Source organism: Rhea pennata, chromosome 4 (assembly GCF_028389875.1).
Source record: "Rhea pennata isolate bPtePen1 chromosome 4, bPtePen1.pri, whole genome shotgun sequence".
Taxonomy (NCBI): Eukaryota; Metazoa; Chordata; class Aves; order Rheiformes; family Rheidae; genus Rhea; species Rhea pennata.
The window spans coordinates 32192268-32211591 of record NC_084666.1 but is presented as its reverse complement, the minus strand read 5'-3'; the positions used below and the strand labels follow the sequence as shown (position 1 = coordinate 32211591).

General features: G+C 36.8%; 1 protein-coding gene across 3 annotated transcripts; it reads right to left on the bottom strand.

Moving 5' to 3' along the window:
* Nucleotides 1-1925: 1925 nt before the first annotated feature.
* Nucleotides 1926-19274, bottom strand: VPS37A (VPS37A subunit of ESCRT-I). Of its 3 annotated transcripts, XM_062575635.1 has the most exons (13): nucleotides 16308-16395; nucleotides 15617-15691; nucleotides 15365-15402; nucleotides 14595-14709; nucleotides 13624-13724; nucleotides 12500-12716; nucleotides 11350-11420; nucleotides 10076-10203; nucleotides 9928-9986; nucleotides 9768-9836; nucleotides 6970-7113; nucleotides 6203-6283; nucleotides 1926-5894 (listed from the first exon to the last, which is right to left on the bottom strand). In XM_062575635.1, the coding sequence occupies exons 4-12, from the start codon at nucleotides 14637-14639 to the stop codon at nucleotides 6203-6205; spliced, it is 915 nt and encodes a 304-aa protein (XP_062431619.1). In that variant the 5' UTR covers nucleotides 14640-14709; nucleotides 15365-15402; nucleotides 15617-15691; nucleotides 16308-16395; the 3' UTR covers nucleotides 1926-5894. The 3 variants fall into 3 exon arrangements, with proteins under 3 accessions (XP_062431619.1, XP_062431617.1, XP_062431618.1); XM_062575633.1 differs by lacking the exons at nucleotides 15365-15402; nucleotides 16308-16395 and adding an exon at nucleotides 19042-19274; XM_062575634.1 differs by lacking the exon at nucleotides 15365-15402 and having other exon boundaries at nucleotides 16308-16394.
* Between the last annotated feature and the right edge of the window lie 50 nt (nucleotides 19275-19324).

The following is a 19324-nucleotide window of genomic DNA, read 5'->3' as shown; positions in this document are numbered from 1 at the left end:
TCTCCTTTCCTGATTTTTGCAATATAATTCTTCAGTTACTGAGGAAGCATTGTCACTTAGATCAAGGGATTTTCATATCTTTACTACTTTAATATTTGAATTCATTAGTTTAAGCTGGGAAGGAATCTACAAATGATAACTAAGAAAGCTCATTCAACTCTCAGTTGACTTGCATTCATTATATGAGAGTCTATTATAGCCCGTACTTTTCCCTAGGGAAAAATAAAGAGATAACAAGATATACAGTGAACTACCTTAATTTCTTGTAGCCTGTGGGGGTCTTCCCTCTGCTATAAATCCTTTCAACTTTGACAATAAGCTCACTGTAATTTGAAACAGGATACAAATAAGCATGACAAACTGCAGGAAAGAAGGAATTAGAAGAACACTACAGATTTCTGTGGTGTAATTTTAGCTTCATTGAATTCAAGTTGTTCTTTAGTATGAAAATGCATACTGATGTGTATTGCAAGGCAATGGGATCAAACAGCTAAGTTTTCTCTACAAAATAAATCTGGTTGGAAGAACAGAAAATGAACATATTAGCTGCTTTTATTGGTATCTAACACAACATAGGCAAAGGCAGTAACAAATGGAAATAGATTCTGAAGAGCTGAGAAATATGGTGAAAAAAAAGAGCAGGAAGCTCAAAATGAAGGATACAGTCATGATTAAGGGGAAAAACAACAGTAAAAGGAGGGAGGCAGGAAGGAAAGCTCTAAAATTAGCAGTGAGGGGAGAGCTACATCTTTTAAAGATAGGAGGCAAGCTAAAGCAAGAGTTTGTATACCATAAACTGCTTGATAACACAGACTAATAATAATCTAAAGAACGCGGTAATTAGAAGGTAGCCTTTGCAATGAAGATAAGCATTCTATCATCGCTGACAAGTTAAACGGAGGCTTTTATGTGGATGTTGCTTCCATCTGCACACAGAAATCCTCTAACGGATCACAAGCATCACAGTCAAGGCAATGGGCTGCTTTTGTATATAGGCTGAAATGGGCTCCTTTAGCTTGCGTGTTGGCTGGTCTCCCTTCCACTCTGTGGTGCAAATACAGATAAACATCACAGTGACTGAAAATCCTCCAGTGACAAATGGGCATTAGTAACTCACTGGGGGAAGAGAAGTCGAAAGTATCTCAGCTTATCACACTACTAAGAAGAGTAGAAAGCCTACCATAGCTCTAGTGCCAATAGAGTCCCACACCAGCACAAACCCAGAACGCAGAGGCCAGAGACACTGCCAGAGAATGGATAGATATGAAGATAGGTAAGGATAAGAGCAAAAGGATAAGATAAACATTCATAGTTATATTATTTCAATTATCAGTTAAGCATCTGCTGTCAGCAAATCAAGTTATTTAAAATCTTTAGAATACAGTTTAATGATCTGTTATTACAAAACATTCTGGAAAAGAAACTAATGAAACCTTATTGGCCCATTAGAACCATACTGACTGAATTCAGGCAAAGACTCACTGTTAAAGTGCATTGGTTGCCAAGGCTATTTCAATAGCTTTGTTTCCAAAAAACTAAACAGTGCCATAATCTTTCTTACTTCTTACTGTGTTAAGGTATTTACTTATTATTGATATCTAAGCTTTCCTTTTATCTTATTACTATATAAAAATGTTGATCTTTACAGGTATCTGACCAAGACATAGCATTTACAAAAACAATAAACTGAGCTACAATATGGGCTTTCAAAGCATAAGGTCATTCTAGTGAAAAAGGCTCCAAGATCTGCTGTTGTCAGAAGAGTTAAATAGGGTTAAAGAAGTGTGAAAGTTTGTCCTCAACTAGTTTATTGAAGACTGTGTAATTTGCTTGTTGACTGCAAAATGCTTTCCAACACAATTCTGTATCCACCCAGCACGTCCTGCAAGGCACAAATCCACCCACAATGTAGACAATTACCAGAATTCTTAAAAATCCCAAAGTGTTTATTTGTAAGTTTAACACATTACAGTATTTACTGTTCAGTCATGTACACAATAAGGCTGTGATAACTGACTTAAGTTTGCTGCCAGAGTTTTAATTCAGCTTTATGTGAAAGTCTTCAGATCTCTCAAGAGAACATTCCTAGTCTTCAAAGGAAGTAGCAAAAACAACTTGGACAGAAACAACACTAACAAAGCCTTCTAATTTCTGTATTTGGTCAAGGTCCAAAGTGACAAAGCTACAGAGTATTTACAGATCAAACAACAATTATAGTAAGAACATTCGGTACTATTTAGAATGGGTAGTCTATTGCTTGTAGTTGTGACCAGCATAGCTGCACAAACCTGACAGTCAATGCCTTTTAGAAAGATTAGCATGTCAAGCATACTGTGAAATCTAGGAAAGCTTTCTTCTAAAATCCCCAACAGAAAGTGCTATTAACTCCACAGTTGTATACCACCAGTATATACATATATATATGTCCTACAGTAACTTACTTGATTTCACAGCCTTATACTGCAAATCAAAAAAAAAAAAAAAAAAATTAAAATAAAAGTCAGTTACAATTGCTATACAGAGATTTCAGTAGTCAGTTAACTCAGAGAGGAATAACAGGCTTAAATTCCATCATAGAAAACATTTAGCAATGAGATCAGAAGTTAAAAAATATCAAAAGTCAGCTCCATCAGCTGTTGCACTACAGAATGCAACCCTCCCCCACCTTGGCATTTCATGCTAAGACTTGTATTCATGCTAATTTATGTCACTGTTTCAACTTAGCAGAACACCTCATTATGAACATGGCCATAATGCACCACTCTCCAGAAGCCAGTCACTGTACATTCCCTACTATTCCAAGCTGCTTAAGAGCTCACTTGACACATTTTTAAGAGACTTTAGAATATGCAACTAATAGCAGCTTCCATTCTCTTACATTTCACAGGAAATTGTTCCAAGCTGGAGTTATACCTACACTTCATCTTTCTGCAAGATAAGGTAAGGGAAGAGTCTAACAGTGAACGCTACCAGCGTGCTAGAAACTTACCCTTATTTGTTGGGCAAAACATGATCAGTGTTCCACCAGGTCATCTGGTGACCGAATGAAGATTAGAGGAAACAAAAACAAACATCATTGGCCCACCAGGTGTGAGACTAAATCAGAAAGAGATATAACTCAGTAGTAGACCGGCTTGTTCCTTGAGAACCAGAAATGGGTTGGCCCTTCCTGCATGTTACAGGATACCTGTAGTTAACTCAACACACCCTCTATGAACACAGACTTCTGTGCTGTTCCTAAAGGAAGAGTTTGTGATTGCATGAGGGGCTAAAAATAGAAATAAGTGTAGGAACAGGAACAACAATACAAGAGAATAGGTAAAAGGAGAAAAGAGAGAACCCCGAACATTTACATCCCTGAACAAAAAACACTGTACTAAGAAATGATATTGAACATTGACATTTTCTTATAGACTGTCCTCCAGTGCTATCAGAAACACTCTATGAAAAAGCCCTGAATCTGTAAGTTTGCTCTCTTAGAAAATACAGGAGTAGTCTACAAGGAAAAGCTGAAGTGTTGAGAACTAGTACTGGTCTGGGAAACAAATCCTCTGAAGGTGAGCTAGCTAGATAGTTCAATCTTAAAATGAGAGCACCACAACACATCACGTAACATTCAGCTGAAGGTGACAGATGAGGAAAAAATTTGTTCTTCCAAATCATTACAAAATGTATAAGGGAAACACTTCAATTGAGGAACAGCACCAAGTATTTGGTCATCTGTCCCTTTCTCTCTGCACAGGGAAAGGAAAAAAATAACTCTACACAGAATTGTGTCCTGTCTTTAAGCTCCTTACCTAGATGCTTAGAAAAAGATCCAGAACAACTTGCACGTTCAGCATAAAAGTAGATGGAATTTGCCAAAAAGGTAACACTGATGGCAAGAGTGCATCTTAAACCTAAGTCTCCTCCTGGGCTGCAGAGATTAAAATACTCAGATCATCCAAAACATATTTTACAGTGTCTCATTTTGAATTAGGACTTCAGCTAGCATGTTAGCAGAAGTGCAATGTCAACAAACAGGCACACTCAGTGGAAACAATGTTTTTTGTAGGAGATATTCTTCATTACTTAAACAGCAGTACTTACAAGCTTCAGGCACCTAAGCATCTTTTTTGATTTGGATCATTTGCTTGGGACACCTAATAGCAGATTTTGGGCCAGCTTAACAAAAAAACCAAAAACAAACAAACAAAAAAAAAACTAAATGAACCCACAAATTCCCATGAGTACAAGAGAATAACTTACTTGCCCTGAAAAGTGATAGCTTAAGACAGACCACAATATTGTAAAGTATGATACAGCACAGACTACAGGCCTACTTGAAGACTTACTAGTCTGTGGATTAGACTTCCTGCTGTGCTTATGTGACTTTCATGACTGCAAGTTTACTCACTTACCTCTAACTGAAAAGAAATACATTATTCCATTTTGCTACAAGAGCACAGACTTTAGGACTGTCTAGAAGATTACCAATACAGAAAAAACTGTCCTGTTCCAACCTGCTTTAGTCTGAGACTTGAATCTACATTGCCCTGTGACCCTATCTAGATACCACAGATGTTAACATCTTGGCTACAAAAGTGCTGTTATCTCCAAACTGCTTCCTGACAAAAGATAAAGAGAAAAAAAAATAGGATTCCGGATAGATTATTAATTTCTGCAGGTTTTATCTTATTTCTGTCCCATAACTATACAACTACTTTTCTTCTAAATTCTGACTTTCTGCATGAGAACTTCATTCACTGATAAGATAAATAAGAAAAAGAACGTGTCTTTTTACAGAGAGAGAGAGACACATAACATACATGAATGTGTTCAGGAGGTTGTATTTTTCTCCTATAAGATACTACACTTGGTTCTTGGCTACACTACCCATTCTCACCTGATTCAGTGATTAAAGGACAAGATTAAGACTCACTGTTCCAAATTTTCATTACTGGCCTTGACATAACATACTGGGTAACCCTAGACAAAACAGTGTTTATTCCTTTCCTTTTAAAAAAGAAAAAAGGAAAATAACTGCTACTTCACAAAACTTCAGAATTAAGATTTTGTAAAGTGCTTTCAGGTTCATCACATGATAAATCCATTCATATTGTATGATACACCAGAACTAGGAAGTGACTTGATTTTTTTTTCCACTCTTTCCAAGTAAAACCAGGACGAAAATGAAATTGCCAAATGCAAGTTATATTTAATTACACTGGTAGGTACCATGCCACTCCTGAAATCAAAATTCCATTAGTGCTGAGTAATACATTAAATCTAGAGATCATTTATTTGATTGATTCAAAGAAAATGTTCCAAAACATACTTTGCTTAAGTCAAAACTACTTATCCAAAACACAATACAGGCTAAATTTAGTTTTGTATTATTACTTAAAAAAAATGCTGCTAAACATTTTTGGCCTCAAGAAAAAACAGCCAGTGAATTCACTGACAATCTTAAATAATTAACTCCTGTTTCCAAAGCCCCATCACTAGCTGTCTCAAACTCTTTCACAGATCAAGCCAAACCTATGTTTAAAGTCAAGAATACAAAAGATATGAATCATGTTTTTATAAAAATGTAAAGAGCTAGTCAAAATTACAGCTTTGATATTTAATCTCTAAAGAATGGAGTATAGCAGCAGGAACTCAAGTATAATAAGAACTATCAACAATAAATACAAGAAATTAGTGCAAAGATTGCAATAGAAGGATTTCTCTAGTACAATGAGAATATAAAGAGACATTCTAATTTGTACAAAACAGTCCCAGCTCTGTATACAATCTCCTCTAGAAATACAACCACATATGATGAAATGGTTATTTGCAAATAATAGTTATTAAAAAGTGTGCTTTATGGGGTTTGTTCACTCTTCTCGTGGTAGGTCTAGTTTGCAGGAATTCTGTAAAGACAAATTTCCATAATTAGACATTTTTAACTTCTTCATATATTAAGTTTTGGATTTAATTCATAACAAGTGCAGCACATGCAGTCCTAAAAAGAAGTTTTGCTGCTATTGACTGTTTTCTCTCACTAAAAAATAGGAGATGGAACTAGTGATGTTCATTTGAACTTAACTTCCACACGAGGCATTTTTAGAACACCACATATTGTAGTAAACAAACTTTCAATTAGCAATTAGTAAGTGTGTGACAATGTAGCAGATTTAAATAAAAAAAGTTCACCACAAATATTAAAACAGCAGTTTACCTATAGCGGAGCATGAAATTGGCTGTGCATTGCTATTGCCTGTTGAAGTTTTTCCTCTTTGGCTCTTCTACAGTGGCAGAGCTAAAATAAAAGACACAGGACCAGTGATTCTGGAAAGGAACTTTTTACTACACATACTGCAGTTTCTCATTAATGATTTAGCTACTTTGCAGTCTCTTTGAAAACGGAAAGCCCTGTGAACCCACCTCTCTTCCAAAATTCAAGCTGAGTAATTGTCTATATTTTGATAACATCACTCCAAAGCAACTACTTGCAGCAGAAAAGATGCACTTCCTATGTCATGAAATACATTTATTAGACTTCTTTAAAGAAAAGGTGATTAATGAACTTATTTGGTGATAGCCATCAATAGAATAAATTAAACTTTCTAAAGTAATTGTTAAGGGTTAAGGTTGCTTAATACAACATATCATTCTCTAGGGACTTCCTCCCAGATTTAGAAATGCCCTTGTGGTTAACTTCCTTATATTTTTACAGGATAGAGAAGAATATGGGACACAAAAATATCTGCAACAGTACAGGCCTAAAGTCTGATGCAGAAGATTCTTGTATTCCTGTGTTAAAAGCTTATGCTCCTTAGGTATTCAGAGTCCATTTTAAAGTGACTAAAGCCACTTATGGATATATTTTTATTTTGTTTGAGCTTGCTAAACCACTATCCTGGATTACAAGATCGCTCAAGTCTGCTTAAGTCTTAAATTTCTGTGCTCTGTATCTCTGATTAGAATGACTTGTTCATTACATACTGTTCTCTTTTCCATGAAACTACTGAGAAAGTCATCTATTTCTGTTTTGCCTTCTAAGAAGTCTTCTGCAATAGTGTCAGATTCCTCTTCAGCTTCATGAGCAGCTACTTTCAGTCTGGCTTGCAGAGCACTTGGACTGCAACTCTAAGAAAATAAAAACACCTATTTAATATCAAATTGTCCATCAAAATTCACATTTCCAAGGATAAGACAGATAAATGACTACATAAACATGGGATATGTGGATAGAGCATTATTATTATATATAAGACTAAGTGACTAAATGGAGCATCATCTCCAAGAAGCAGTGTAAATAGATCAACTAGAAATGATGCAATCTGAAAAAAGTGTTGCCAGTTTAGTTCTTGAGATCAATTTAACTCACAAGTGTATAAAGCTTTTCAACTTTATTGATATTCTACACTGTTTGAAAGCATCCAGCTTATAAATGTCTGGTTCTTGAGTGCACACTTTCTGAATAGAATTATTAAGTGCCTAAAATAAACAGACTCTACTGAAATTCAAAGTCAGTTATACAAGCCCCAAAAGCTTAAAGTGATAAAAGTTCTTTCTGGTTCAGCTTTTAATAACCTTGAAATGATTCAGTCAATCCTAATTTAGGTTTTCAAAAATGAATGCTATTAATATGGAGTTTCCCTCACTTAGTCCCTGAAATAGGTATTATGGAAAATAATATCCACACATAACTTTGCAAAAACTTAACTGTATATTTTCCCCCTCCCCTTATTAGGCAATGATCTGGCAAAGAGAAAGATATTTTGCTAGTACAAACACAATTTTGTACAAACTACTGCTTCACATTGCCTTTACTCAGCTAACCTCTGCTCAGCAGAGTGGTTTATACTGCGCTGCTTACTTTATTGCACCTGAAACAGTTAGGAAGAAACAGAAAAATTGTTCTGCTAAAAGTTCAACTACAGATTTGAGCTTGGCTGTATATTTAAGGTATCAAAAAGCAAGGAGTAATTTTATATCAAATTATGGCAAACTAGTAGATTAGGAGTCTAACCCAGAAAAGACAGAGACTGATAACTTAAATAAAATCTTGAACAACATAAAGGAGAATGAAACATTCACTGCATTCTTCACTACAAACTAGAGATCAACTGATGCCTGCAGGTGGCAGATTCAACAAACAAAGAAGTTCTTCCCACAGTACGTAGCTAAACTACTTAACTCTACCATAAGAAATCATGTTCATTTCCAATATGCATAATCAAAAGGGAGACTAGAAGATTCTCCTCTTAGAAGGGAACTTGTGGAGAAGAATTTGGGGAGAGTTATGCAAGATACTACTGCTGACTCCAGAAGTAGACAGGCCGCTACTACTCTGATCCATTATATTCATTCTTATATGCTTTTATAAACTCAAACCTTTATTTGTTTACTGTGTATAATTTCATTCTTTTTCCTTCACTGTACTAGGACAGTATATGTCAGACCATGATTCATTTTTCAGTAAGAGTCTGTACAAAGCCGTAACTGTAGCATTAAGGTATATTTATACAGATTTAATGTTTTAGATGCTTGGATCCCTCCTCTTCCTCTACCCCCACAAAAAAAATATTTGGTTTGCCTACCATAGAAAGTTGTAATGTAATCAGAAAAGTCTGTTGATTTAATCAGTACTCTTGTGTAAAACAAAGAAAGTTTGTAGTCATAAAAGATGACTAAAATATGCCATAGTACAAGTGAAAAGACTTGCCTGGAGTTTTGAAGAAAAAGTACCAGGCGAGTGGTATAAAGCAAACATCTCAAACAAAGATACAGCATACAAGGAAGAAAAGAGCACAAAAATCCAGCTGCAGCTCCAGCTCTCAGCCTCCTAACCATTAATCAGCAAATCAGACTTAGAAAAAAGGAAAGGTAACATAACAGTGGGATGTTTTGTCCTGTTCTTGAGAGGTTTCTTACAGAAGAAAAAAAATTCTCAATGCCAGCTGACTAGCTCTGTTCACTTTAAAGCCAATTTACATCACACAGAGAAGACATTAGCAGGTTGTCTGTTCGGAATTGCAATAAAAAAGCATCAAATTCATTTAGGTCACTAATGAGATCATTTAGTTTGCTATCATGTAATTTACCCACTTGTGATTTCACATTTTGTTACGCTTTCGGCATTTTGAAATTCAGATACTACACATGCTGTCTTTATGGACTATCATACTCTCAAATAAAAATCTTGCAAACAATAAAACAGTTTCTACATCAAAAACTTCATGAGAAGTTGCATTTTTAAATACATAACTGGTAAATATACTAACAAATTACTCTCTCCTTACTCAAGTTACATTTGAAGTAATGACATTCCCCTGTTTGTGCTTTAGAATGTGCAAAGTCTGACACTGTATGTTACACACTGGTATAGCTAGTGGTCACAAGGTTTAAAAATGTACAGCAATGGTTTTAACCATTTTCATCAGGCACAGTTTAACAGATACACTAATTTAACATGGCTTTTATTGTTAAAACAGTTTGCCATAAGATTAAACCTAAGAATAGATCAAAAGGCTCATTCATCACATTCTTTCAACTTTGTTTCTACTGTATCATAGAACAACAGCAGTGTAATTTAAACATCATTTTGTTTTTAAATTAGTTGGCACTTTGACACTTTTGACACTCTGGTTTAGTTCATACCAGAGGTGAATGAATCTCACTATTTCATACAAGCAAGTTCAACCAGAAGAATATTCTTCATGTATAAATGCATGAGTCAAAGCTTCAGTTTTAGTGAAGTATTCTTAAAAAGATTGTACGAAATAGATATAATATACCTCACTAAGTTCATGCTGTCTTTGCATCTTTTTCTCAAAGGCTGCTTTCAACTGTGTGAGTTGCTCATACTGGAAGTAAAAAGAAAGAATGTTTTATCCCCCCTGAAAATACAGAATACTGCAAGTACTTCTTCTGGAAAAGTCTTCATTACTCACTTACTTTATCCAACACTGTCTGTCTTTTTGCCTCTAAGCTAGGCTCCAACAATAAGTTTTTTTCTGTAAAATAAAATCACTATTATTATTATTATATTTAAGTATTCAGCACCTAGAATACAACCAGAGATGCTGATGTTTTGAAAGCTTACTTGCCAGCTCTTCAATGCTTTTCACTAACTCATCTCTATCAGTAATGACTTGCTTCAGCTGTGGTAGATTCACAAACTGTTCCAGTAACACTTCCTCTTGCTCATTCATATTGGTCAGCTGCGATATACTAGATTCAAACAGAGAGAAAGAATATTTAAAGCTAACAGCAAACATTACATGTAGAGTTACTCATTTTTGCCAAAACATTAAAGTTTGAGGTATTTACTTGTAAATTTGAATTGTGTACTACTATCTGCAGTAGTGAGTTTAAAAAGCAGGGTGTGAATGTGTCCCTCTTTCATGCCTTACTTTACATTTTTTAATGTTACCCAGCATATCTGCAATACCATTCATGACTTTTAGATACACACATATTGCCAACTTCTAAAGCCTCAACTGCCTACAGAAGAATCATGGAATTTAAGCCAGCCTTAGAAGAACCACTTCCTTGAAATGTTTTATTTCTAAAACACACACACACACAAAACCCCACCACAAACAGAAGAACACCAAAAAAACCCCACACCTTCAAACCTTTCTGATACTTATTAAAGATGTTGCTAAGACTTATAGTCCATTTAGCTAAATTCAACACAGACTCTTAAAAGGTGTCCAGAGCAACAAAAAACAGAATTTCTTCTTGCCAAAAGTCCTTTTCTTTCCTTCAAAGAATAGTTTCCAATTAATAAGCTATGACAACTGACAACACCACAAAGATGAGATCAGCAAGTGAATAAACAACATTCCTAAGACCCTTTCATAATTAATAATTAGATAATAATCCTTTCAGTCAGACAGATTAAGCAGCCTGTCTCAATAGATCTGAGCAAGTTACTATGAAAGTAACCGATTTGATTTTTGAATTGTGACAAGGTAATACTTTTATTGTAAAGTCAGTCTCAAGTCCTTTCTCCTACGCCTTCTTCCCCTTCCGAAGTTACAGCTGTTATATTAGTAGCAATTAAGTCCCTGGTGAAATTCCTTAAGATAGAGCAGATGACTTTGATTGTAGCTTTTTTTTTTTAAAAAAAAACTAATAGATGTTTATTCTAGCTGTTGAATCCTGAAATATTGTTCCCACTGAGAAGATCCTAAACAAGAAGCATATTTGAATACAAGACTTACCAGTTAGTAAATTGTATGGTCAGAAAATAATTGTCCTATCTGGCCTTTCTACAAAGTACTTTCAATAATGTACTCAGAAATATTACAAAAATTACATGCAGACCCCTTTTAAAAAACATGAAAGTTTTATCACATTCTAAAAATTTACCTTAGTTCTGAGAGTTCTGGAAATGCATCAGGAACATCAGGCATCTTGTAAGTAAATCCATTCTGGCCAACCTAAATGGAAGTTTAGGAATGGTTAGCAAATCCTGAACAGCAATTTCTTGATAATTCTTCATAATCCAACCCTGGAAACAAATATTTGTCACCAATAAAAATAAAGCAGTAAGTAGCTATGGTACTAGTCTCCAGATAAAAAGTCTAACTCAATCACAACAACAAAAATATGACATTTGAAATAGCACGTCACAAAAGAGTAGTCAAATGTGGAGGACAATAATTCTGTCTTGCTAAGTGTTCCATTAAAGATCTGCTGAATGACACAGACACAGGAAGAGTAATTAAGAAAAATAAGAATAGAGAAAAGGATAGAAATTTGGTATCTCACACATGGTGTTCACAGCTATAACCCTCAGGGAAAAGTCTCTAGAGAAGAAAAGTATCTCTTCTCATAGAAAGTAAAAATTCTCAATTCCACCACATGAACAAAATATGCCTTCTGAGATTAAAAAGGCTTTTGTTTCTAAAGACAACTTTAACCTTACAATGACAGAGTATCAAGTTAGATATCAAGTTTATTGGAAGAGATTAAAAAACTCCCTCTAGAGTACAGAGCTGCAGGAGCATGCGTGCATGTGTGTAGGGGGAGAGTTGGGGAAGTAGGTACACACACACACACACACACAGAGAAGCTCCACAAAGAAAAGTTATTTGAACCAAGTGAAAATGATAAAAATACCTACATGTAAAGACTGGAGACAACATATTGTTCTCATCTGATAAATTCTACCTAGGAAATCATGTATAGAAGGGCTTTTCATTTTCCAGAGTTGTAAAAACAGTCATTATATACTTAAGAATACAGTGTAGCCCAGAAGAAATATATACACAAATATTTGGCACAAAATCTAGTTTCAGTGAAACTCAAAAGAAGCTTGCTGCTCTGCCTTCAGTGTTGTTCTCAAAACCTTTTAATCACAACCAAAATGACAGTTTCATTTTCCTAGCACCAGCAAAACAATTAAATACACTAACTCAGACTGATCCTTTGAGTTTTGTGGCATTGCCTTGTCTGCCTTTAAGGAGACTTACAGCCAGTGTCTGACAACTTAAGCAACAGACCTCAGTGCACAAACCTGAAGTACTGCTTCAGCTGTTGGGACAGGCAGTGGCAGATCAGCAATCAAGCCATAAGAGGGAGCAGCAGGCTTATCTGTAGTGTAACTTGAAGGAACAGATTCAGCAACTGGCACAGGGGCTATAGCTCTATTTGTTTCTTGGGGAGGATATGGAGGAAGAAATGGAAACCCCTGAGGAGCATACGGAGGCATTCCAGCTGGTTTGCTGTAAAGGCTAAAAGAGATCATGATCATCAATGGTTTACACCGTATTTCTATCATCTGAATTATAATTACTAGAGCATGTACAAGAGACTACTGAACTTTTAGAAGATGATAAATATTTTTGTTCTCATTTACTTCTAGTAGAGTAAGTCCACTTTACCCATTACAGGGCTCTATAGTTACAGAAGTCTGTTAAGCTACATCCTACTATAAAGCAGTCAAAGAACAATTGCTCTTTAGGTGTTAGAGAGCAAATCAGAAGTGTAATTAAAAATCTGTTTCTGAAAAATTTGAGAGCATAAATTTAAATTGTTTTCATACAGAAGTACTAGAAATGCATCTGTGTTATTCAATAATTCTCATTTACAGCATAGCATTTAATGACTTTGGCAATACATATGTAAGTACTTTCAAATAACATGAATGATTTTAAATCCACAATTGTAATGTAAAATATTACAGCCTTGTCTGTACACCTGTACTGCTCACAGCTGAATGTCTCAGGCCATCCTTACATGTTTAATCCAATTATCATTTAAATTCACATCTGGGCAACAAAAACTGTTTCCTTGTCTGAGAGATTATGAACAGAATATGAAAAAAATACAACTGCTCACATCATGGTCTATAGAGACTTCTTCTGATAATGACATTTGTTCATTTTCAAGAAAATAGAAGCATGAAAAGTCGTATTAACATGTTGATACAGTAAGTCCAACACAACTTAGTGTCGCTTCTTAAAACAATCATGTAATCAAGCATGCACATCAATTTGCAAAATACAGAGGTAAGGGTATTATAACTTTCTCAATAAGTCCATTATATTATTTCATTTCCTCCATCCCTTAAGGCCTTGTTTAATCTTCACATTTTTTTTAATAAGTTACTGTAGTTCCAGTATGCTTATAAACACCTACTACGGAAACGATGTCGAACTAGGAGCCAGAACTGGTGGATTCTTCCAAAACTCATCCAGTAAACTTTGAATAATTTTTCCAAGATCCGAGTGCATTGTAAACTGGTAAAACAAAATATTTAGAAAAGCTAAATACATAAGAAAAAGTATTTCTGGAATCCAGCAACTCTTAAACATGCTGAACACAACCATTTATTACAGCCACGTGACAGTGCTGTAAATGATTTCAGAGACACATCAGCAAATGTAAACTTGCATATACCAGCCCGAAATACTTTAGAAACTTTGTTCCTTTAAGGGCTAAAGCCACCAAGAACTGAACAGAAACCAAGACTTTTTGAATATGTCATAAATGGAGAATCAATTAAGCAAGGCATCTCTAACAAACAAAATACCCCTCAGCTAGAGAGCCACACTTAAGCAGGCAGAAAAAAAAACAAAAACAAATCCAAGATCTGAGGTTGAGATAAAAAGCATCGTTAACTACATTTGGAAAAGTGTCATTCTAGAAGGCATCTCTGATGGTAAATAAAATGAAGAATATATTAAAACACTGCACATTAGGCCTTCACACTTTTCTATTAGAATTCAAGTAGAAAGAATTAGGCTGCAAAACTGTCTTAAAATATCCTCCTTTATTTGGAATATACTGTAGAGAAACAAGAACTGTGCTACCATACTATGAACAAAAATGACAGTAACTTTCTAAGTCAGCATAACTTAAAACAGTTTTAGACATATTAAATACTGAATATCGAATTCAGTATTCAATAATAGCAGTAACAGAAAAAAATAGTAGGGTACTAAATACTATTGCATTTTTGCTTTCAAGCCAAGAGGGATTAGAAGGGATTAGAATCCAAGCAAGTCTTTTTTGCCAGAAAGACTGACAATAACCTAATATGACATGTGTTAACATTACATAGGTCTGCTACTAATTAGCAAAGTTACAAATTACACAATTATACATACATTACTTATTAGTGGACAGGTCACATATACACCCTGCTTGTCCATTAAATGATGTCTCACAGGTGGGAACACACTGATGACTGGTTTTTCCTGAGGAAACTGAGGTGGTAGCAAGCTGAAACAAACAAACAAACAAACACAAAGAAAAAAACAAAACCATTACTACAGCTATATCTCATAATAAGGTTTGCTTTAAGACAACTTAAGACAACTTTAAGCTTACTTTTCTATGAAAACTGTTATGGAGAAATATAGCGTGAACTACACAAGAGGATTATTCAGTTACAAAATTAGAAGTCAGTAATGCCACTTCAGAGAGATTAGAATATTAGGCTTCCAAGGAACTGAAAGGAGTATTTACTGGGGAAAAAGGAATGGATAACAATGAAGTAATTCTGTCCATAGACAAAGCACATGCAGTAATGCGTCAGGGATATTTTCTAATACAATATTTCTCTAACAATTAACAACTTTCTAATAAAGACAACACAGTATGACCTGTAAGAATATCAGACAACATATCAAAACCTTGAGATTAAAGTAGTAATAACTTGTGGATAATAACTTGAGCATTTGCCAGAGTAAAAAATAAAAGCACGCAAAAAACATGTAAATTCAGCAAAACATTATCATAAATCAATTTTAAGTTCTGATTCAGAAGATCACACGTACTGAGGTAAAAATGAATACTAGGACCTAGCAACAGGTTAGTAAGTTACTTTTTAAATTTACTTTTACTAGAGGGGGAATAAAACATCAGAAACACTTACTTTATGCTACTTGCTTCAATTAAAAGTATGCAGGATCTCTTAGAAATTGAGCATGGAAAAAAACAGTTATGCTTCAAGTTGAGTGTCTGCATCATGAATGCAACTAGTTTCATTCAAACCACTAAAACTACTAATGCAAGACAAATTTATAGATCCGGAAATCAGTTATGAACAGGAGCCACTTATATTCTACTGCTACTTTTTGTGAGAACAATATTAATTTTCTGTGCGTAGAGGTATCACTCTACTTACATGTTAATATTAATTGTCAGGTTGTTTACAGTGAATGGCAGTCGATATTCCACATCTTTCTGAATTTCTGCAATGCTGTCAAACAAAGAAGAAATTGTTAGCATTTGGTTCGCGATCAATATAACAGCCTTTGTATCTATAACCTAAAAGGCATTACCTCACACATTCTTTTCATTTAGTTTTCTTCTGAAAAACTTATTTAAAGAAAATTGAAATCAGTGGAATAAGTTAATATGCTTTAAATTAACTTCAAATATAATTCCGAATATAAGTTTTAGGAAATGAAAAACAATACCACACAATTTGTGACAGTATTTGCTTTAGTATGTAGGCAAGGACATTGCTTCAGTGTCTAAATTTCTGGTTGGTGTTCCTGCAGTCTTAACTGAGAAAGCATTTAATACATGTATTTATTCCTGTTGTTCTGCCAGAAATTGTGTGTCATGGATTTACTGTAAGATGACTTTATTGTAGACAGCTTTTTGCTGTACAAGACATGAATTCTTTTAATCAATTTTGCTGCAGCATATTTAAGAATATCATCCTTTATATACCTAAGACACCATATCACTTCTGCCAGCGAAAGTATTTAGCAAAAACAAACAAAAAGAACATTTTCAAATCAGGACCTACGTCAAGACCCCACACCTTACATTGCTAAAGTTACTGTAATTACCAATACAGTGAATACCTTTCCTGTACTGCTATTTATATAAGATACTTCATCTTCAGTTGCTGCACTGGTTGCAATTTAGACAAATACACTGCTGTCCAAAAATCACAAAGAAAATTTGACCAGACAAGTTCATTCTCGCAGAAATGTCACAGAAGCTTACAGAAGCTATAAAAAAAGACACAACAAAAAACAGATCTATACACTTAGCTCTTTCTTCATATGATGACCATGATAACTATAGGACAATCAGCATTTCAACAATTTTAACTTTACCACATAATACACTGGTGTAAAATACATTCTGAATCACATTATGGTATCTTGACTTCTTTCTTACTGTTGACTTCCCAATCATTCCATCCCTTTCACCTATTTAAAGGGCCAAGAAAGTCATTATCACCCATCAGTATGGTTATTTCTAACTTCATTTTGATTCCACCACTGATTTCTATTCTTCCACTATTTTAAAGTCAGGTTTCCTACTACTTTCGAATCTGTGCAAAGTTTCACTTCTCTTTTGTAAAGCCTTGTGCTACCAGCTGATCTGCTAACAGTCCCAACTTCTTTTCCCCCCATCTACTGGCTTATATTAAGACATCATATCACTGATTTCTTCTAAATTGATTTTTTTTTCTGATAAAACATTTACCTTCACAAGGCTTTATGGCTGTTTCACACTTTAATATCACTCTGATATGCTGCCTACATATAAATATTTAAGGCATACATTACACTCAACCTATTTTCTTACTATTTGAATCATTTTTGCACATGCACCAAATTCTATGCATTTACACAGATATTTTCAATAGTATTTCTCTGAAGAGCTACTTGCAAAAGTTTAAAGCTCTGTAAGCCAAGGACACTCAAGATTCAACCCTCCTGAAAGCACTGAGGAAACATGTATCTTCCAAAAAAGTATTGTGACAATGAATCCAAATTGGTAACAGTCCAGTTACTCAGAAACTCTTCAAAAACAGCTGCTTTAATAAGAATTGGATTTCAACATTCCTCTACAATTTGTATGCAGCGCAAGACTGTTTTGAAAGATGGCATTCCACAGAATGCAGAGGAGGAAGAGGAGAAGAAGATGTAAATTTAGCTCAGAAGCAACAGTTCCAGGCAGCATAAATATACCTGGGCTGTTACTGGGAGAGAAAAGACATCTGCCTGCACCCAGTTACTAACATCATCCTCTCCCTCACCCTTCTAAGGGGACCAAGCACAGCTACAACTAGTAACAGTGACAGCTGGGTGTTCCCAGAAAGCCTCTTGGCACCCAACTTCGGAAATGTCCCTGTTCCCCCTCCCCCATACCATTAATTGCTCCAAAAAAACCCCAAATAAATTATATGGAAAAAGTGTGTTCAGTGTGGGAGTGGGAGTGTTTGCACCCCTGTGAAGTGTTATGTACATGTACAACTTAAAACTCTTCTTCAATTTGCCTACTCTTTGCTTTTTTGTCTATGCTTAAGAGTGACTAAGAGTGTCTATGCTTAAGAGTGCAGGCTAGTTTACACTGCTGAAAAGGTATAGTTGAGCAACTACCATCTCCCCACCACTCTCTTTGCCCATTCCTGGCTGCTGGGTCCAATCCCTCTCTGTATCTGTCAACCCTTGCGTCTGCACAACCTAGTAGTAAACTAGCTCAGTGAGCCCATGAGGAAAAGTGAAAAGCAAAAAGCATGAAAAACAAAAAGAAAAAACCTTTTCCTGAGGACAACGAAGTCCCCAGTATTTAAAAAAAAAAAGTAAAAATAAAAAGCAAAGGCCTAGCCAACAGAAACCTCTGGTTAGAGAAGCTTAAGCTGCTGGGTACCTGCACTAAAAAACAGTGAACGATCCTTTCAAAATATCTGTGAAAATTTGGCTCTGAACAGATTTAAGTTTAAACAGTCAACAATAACAAACTACACTATCATATTTACATTTCTTATGCACTGATTTCAAATAGTAAGACAGCAATCGGTTTGCAACTGTTAAACTTGGCTCTTGGCACCTTTCTTACATGGCTGAAAATTAGTTTCCTTCCTGTGCTGGCCTCAGTGTGACATAGCAGTAAACATTCGCTTTGCTTTCTCTGATAGCTTTTGGAGGCACCTCAGCTGTTCCACTTCAACAGTCTTCCTAAAGTCCCAGGAAGCAAGACAAATGCTCACGTGTTCGCTAAAAACAACACCTATGCGTATCATGGGAATTGGCCACGGAACTTGAAACACACGAATTGCAAAACTCTTTTTAAGAGATGAACACTTTAGAAGAATTAAAAGAGAAAAAGCTAGGCAGGACTGATCAGCACGAAGCCACCTGCAGCCTCTCAGGAGAAAAGAACCAGTCCGCAGTACAAAGCATGGTGGTGGACATCGAGGGGGGGGGGAGGAGACCCTCCCCGCCGAGCAGGTTACTAATACACGGTCAGTCACTAGCAAAGTAGCACTGTACGTCGGAAAAGCAGGTCGCGGGGGCAGACTGCGGCTGCGCCGCGGCTGCCTGCGCCGCGGCTCCGGCACGCTCCCCGCTTTACCCCTCCGGCTCTTGGCTTGGGAAAAGCCCCGCTGCTCCGGCAAGCGCGCCTGGCCGCGGGCGCCTACAACCGCCCCTTTCCAGGGGGGCCCGGCGCCGCCGCGCCGGCCCGCAGAGGCACCCGCGGGGCGCGCACGGCCCGCGCCGCCCCCGGCGGCTCGCCGCCGCCCCCCGCCCCGTCCCGCCCCGACCCCCGGGGGCGCTGGGCCGCCCCGCGGTCACTCACGCGGCGTGGGAGCTGCGCAGCGACTCGATCTGCCGCTGCTTCTGCTGCTGCAGGCTGGTGAGGGCGGGCAGCGGCGCGGCGGGCGAGGAGGAGCCGCCGCCCTTGGCCAGGGGGAACAGCCAGTTCATCCTCCCCGCGGCGGCGCGGCCCGGCCCGGCCCGGCCCGGCCGTGACTCCCCCCTGCCGCCGCCGCCGGGACCCAGCGGCCGAGCAAGCGCCGCGGCGGCACCGCCCCGACGTCAGCACGCGCTCGCGTCACGAGCCCACGCGTCACCGCCGCGCG

Bases quoted from the DNA above. Each gene is read 5' to 3' on its own strand.
- VPS37A (XM_062575633.1), bottom strand. From the start codon at position 19,169: ATGAACTGGCTGTTCCCCCTGGCCAAGGGCGGCGGCTCCTCCTCGCCC. The intron at 11,421-12,499 runs GTTTGTGCACTG...ACTTCCATTTAG, and splicing joins CAGCTGAAGCAGTACTTCAG to GTTGGCCAGAATGGATTTAC. The intron at 9,987-10,075 runs GTAAGCTTTCAA...TTTATTTTACAG, and splicing joins AAGCATTGAAGAGCTGGCAA to AAAAAAACTTATTGTTGGAG.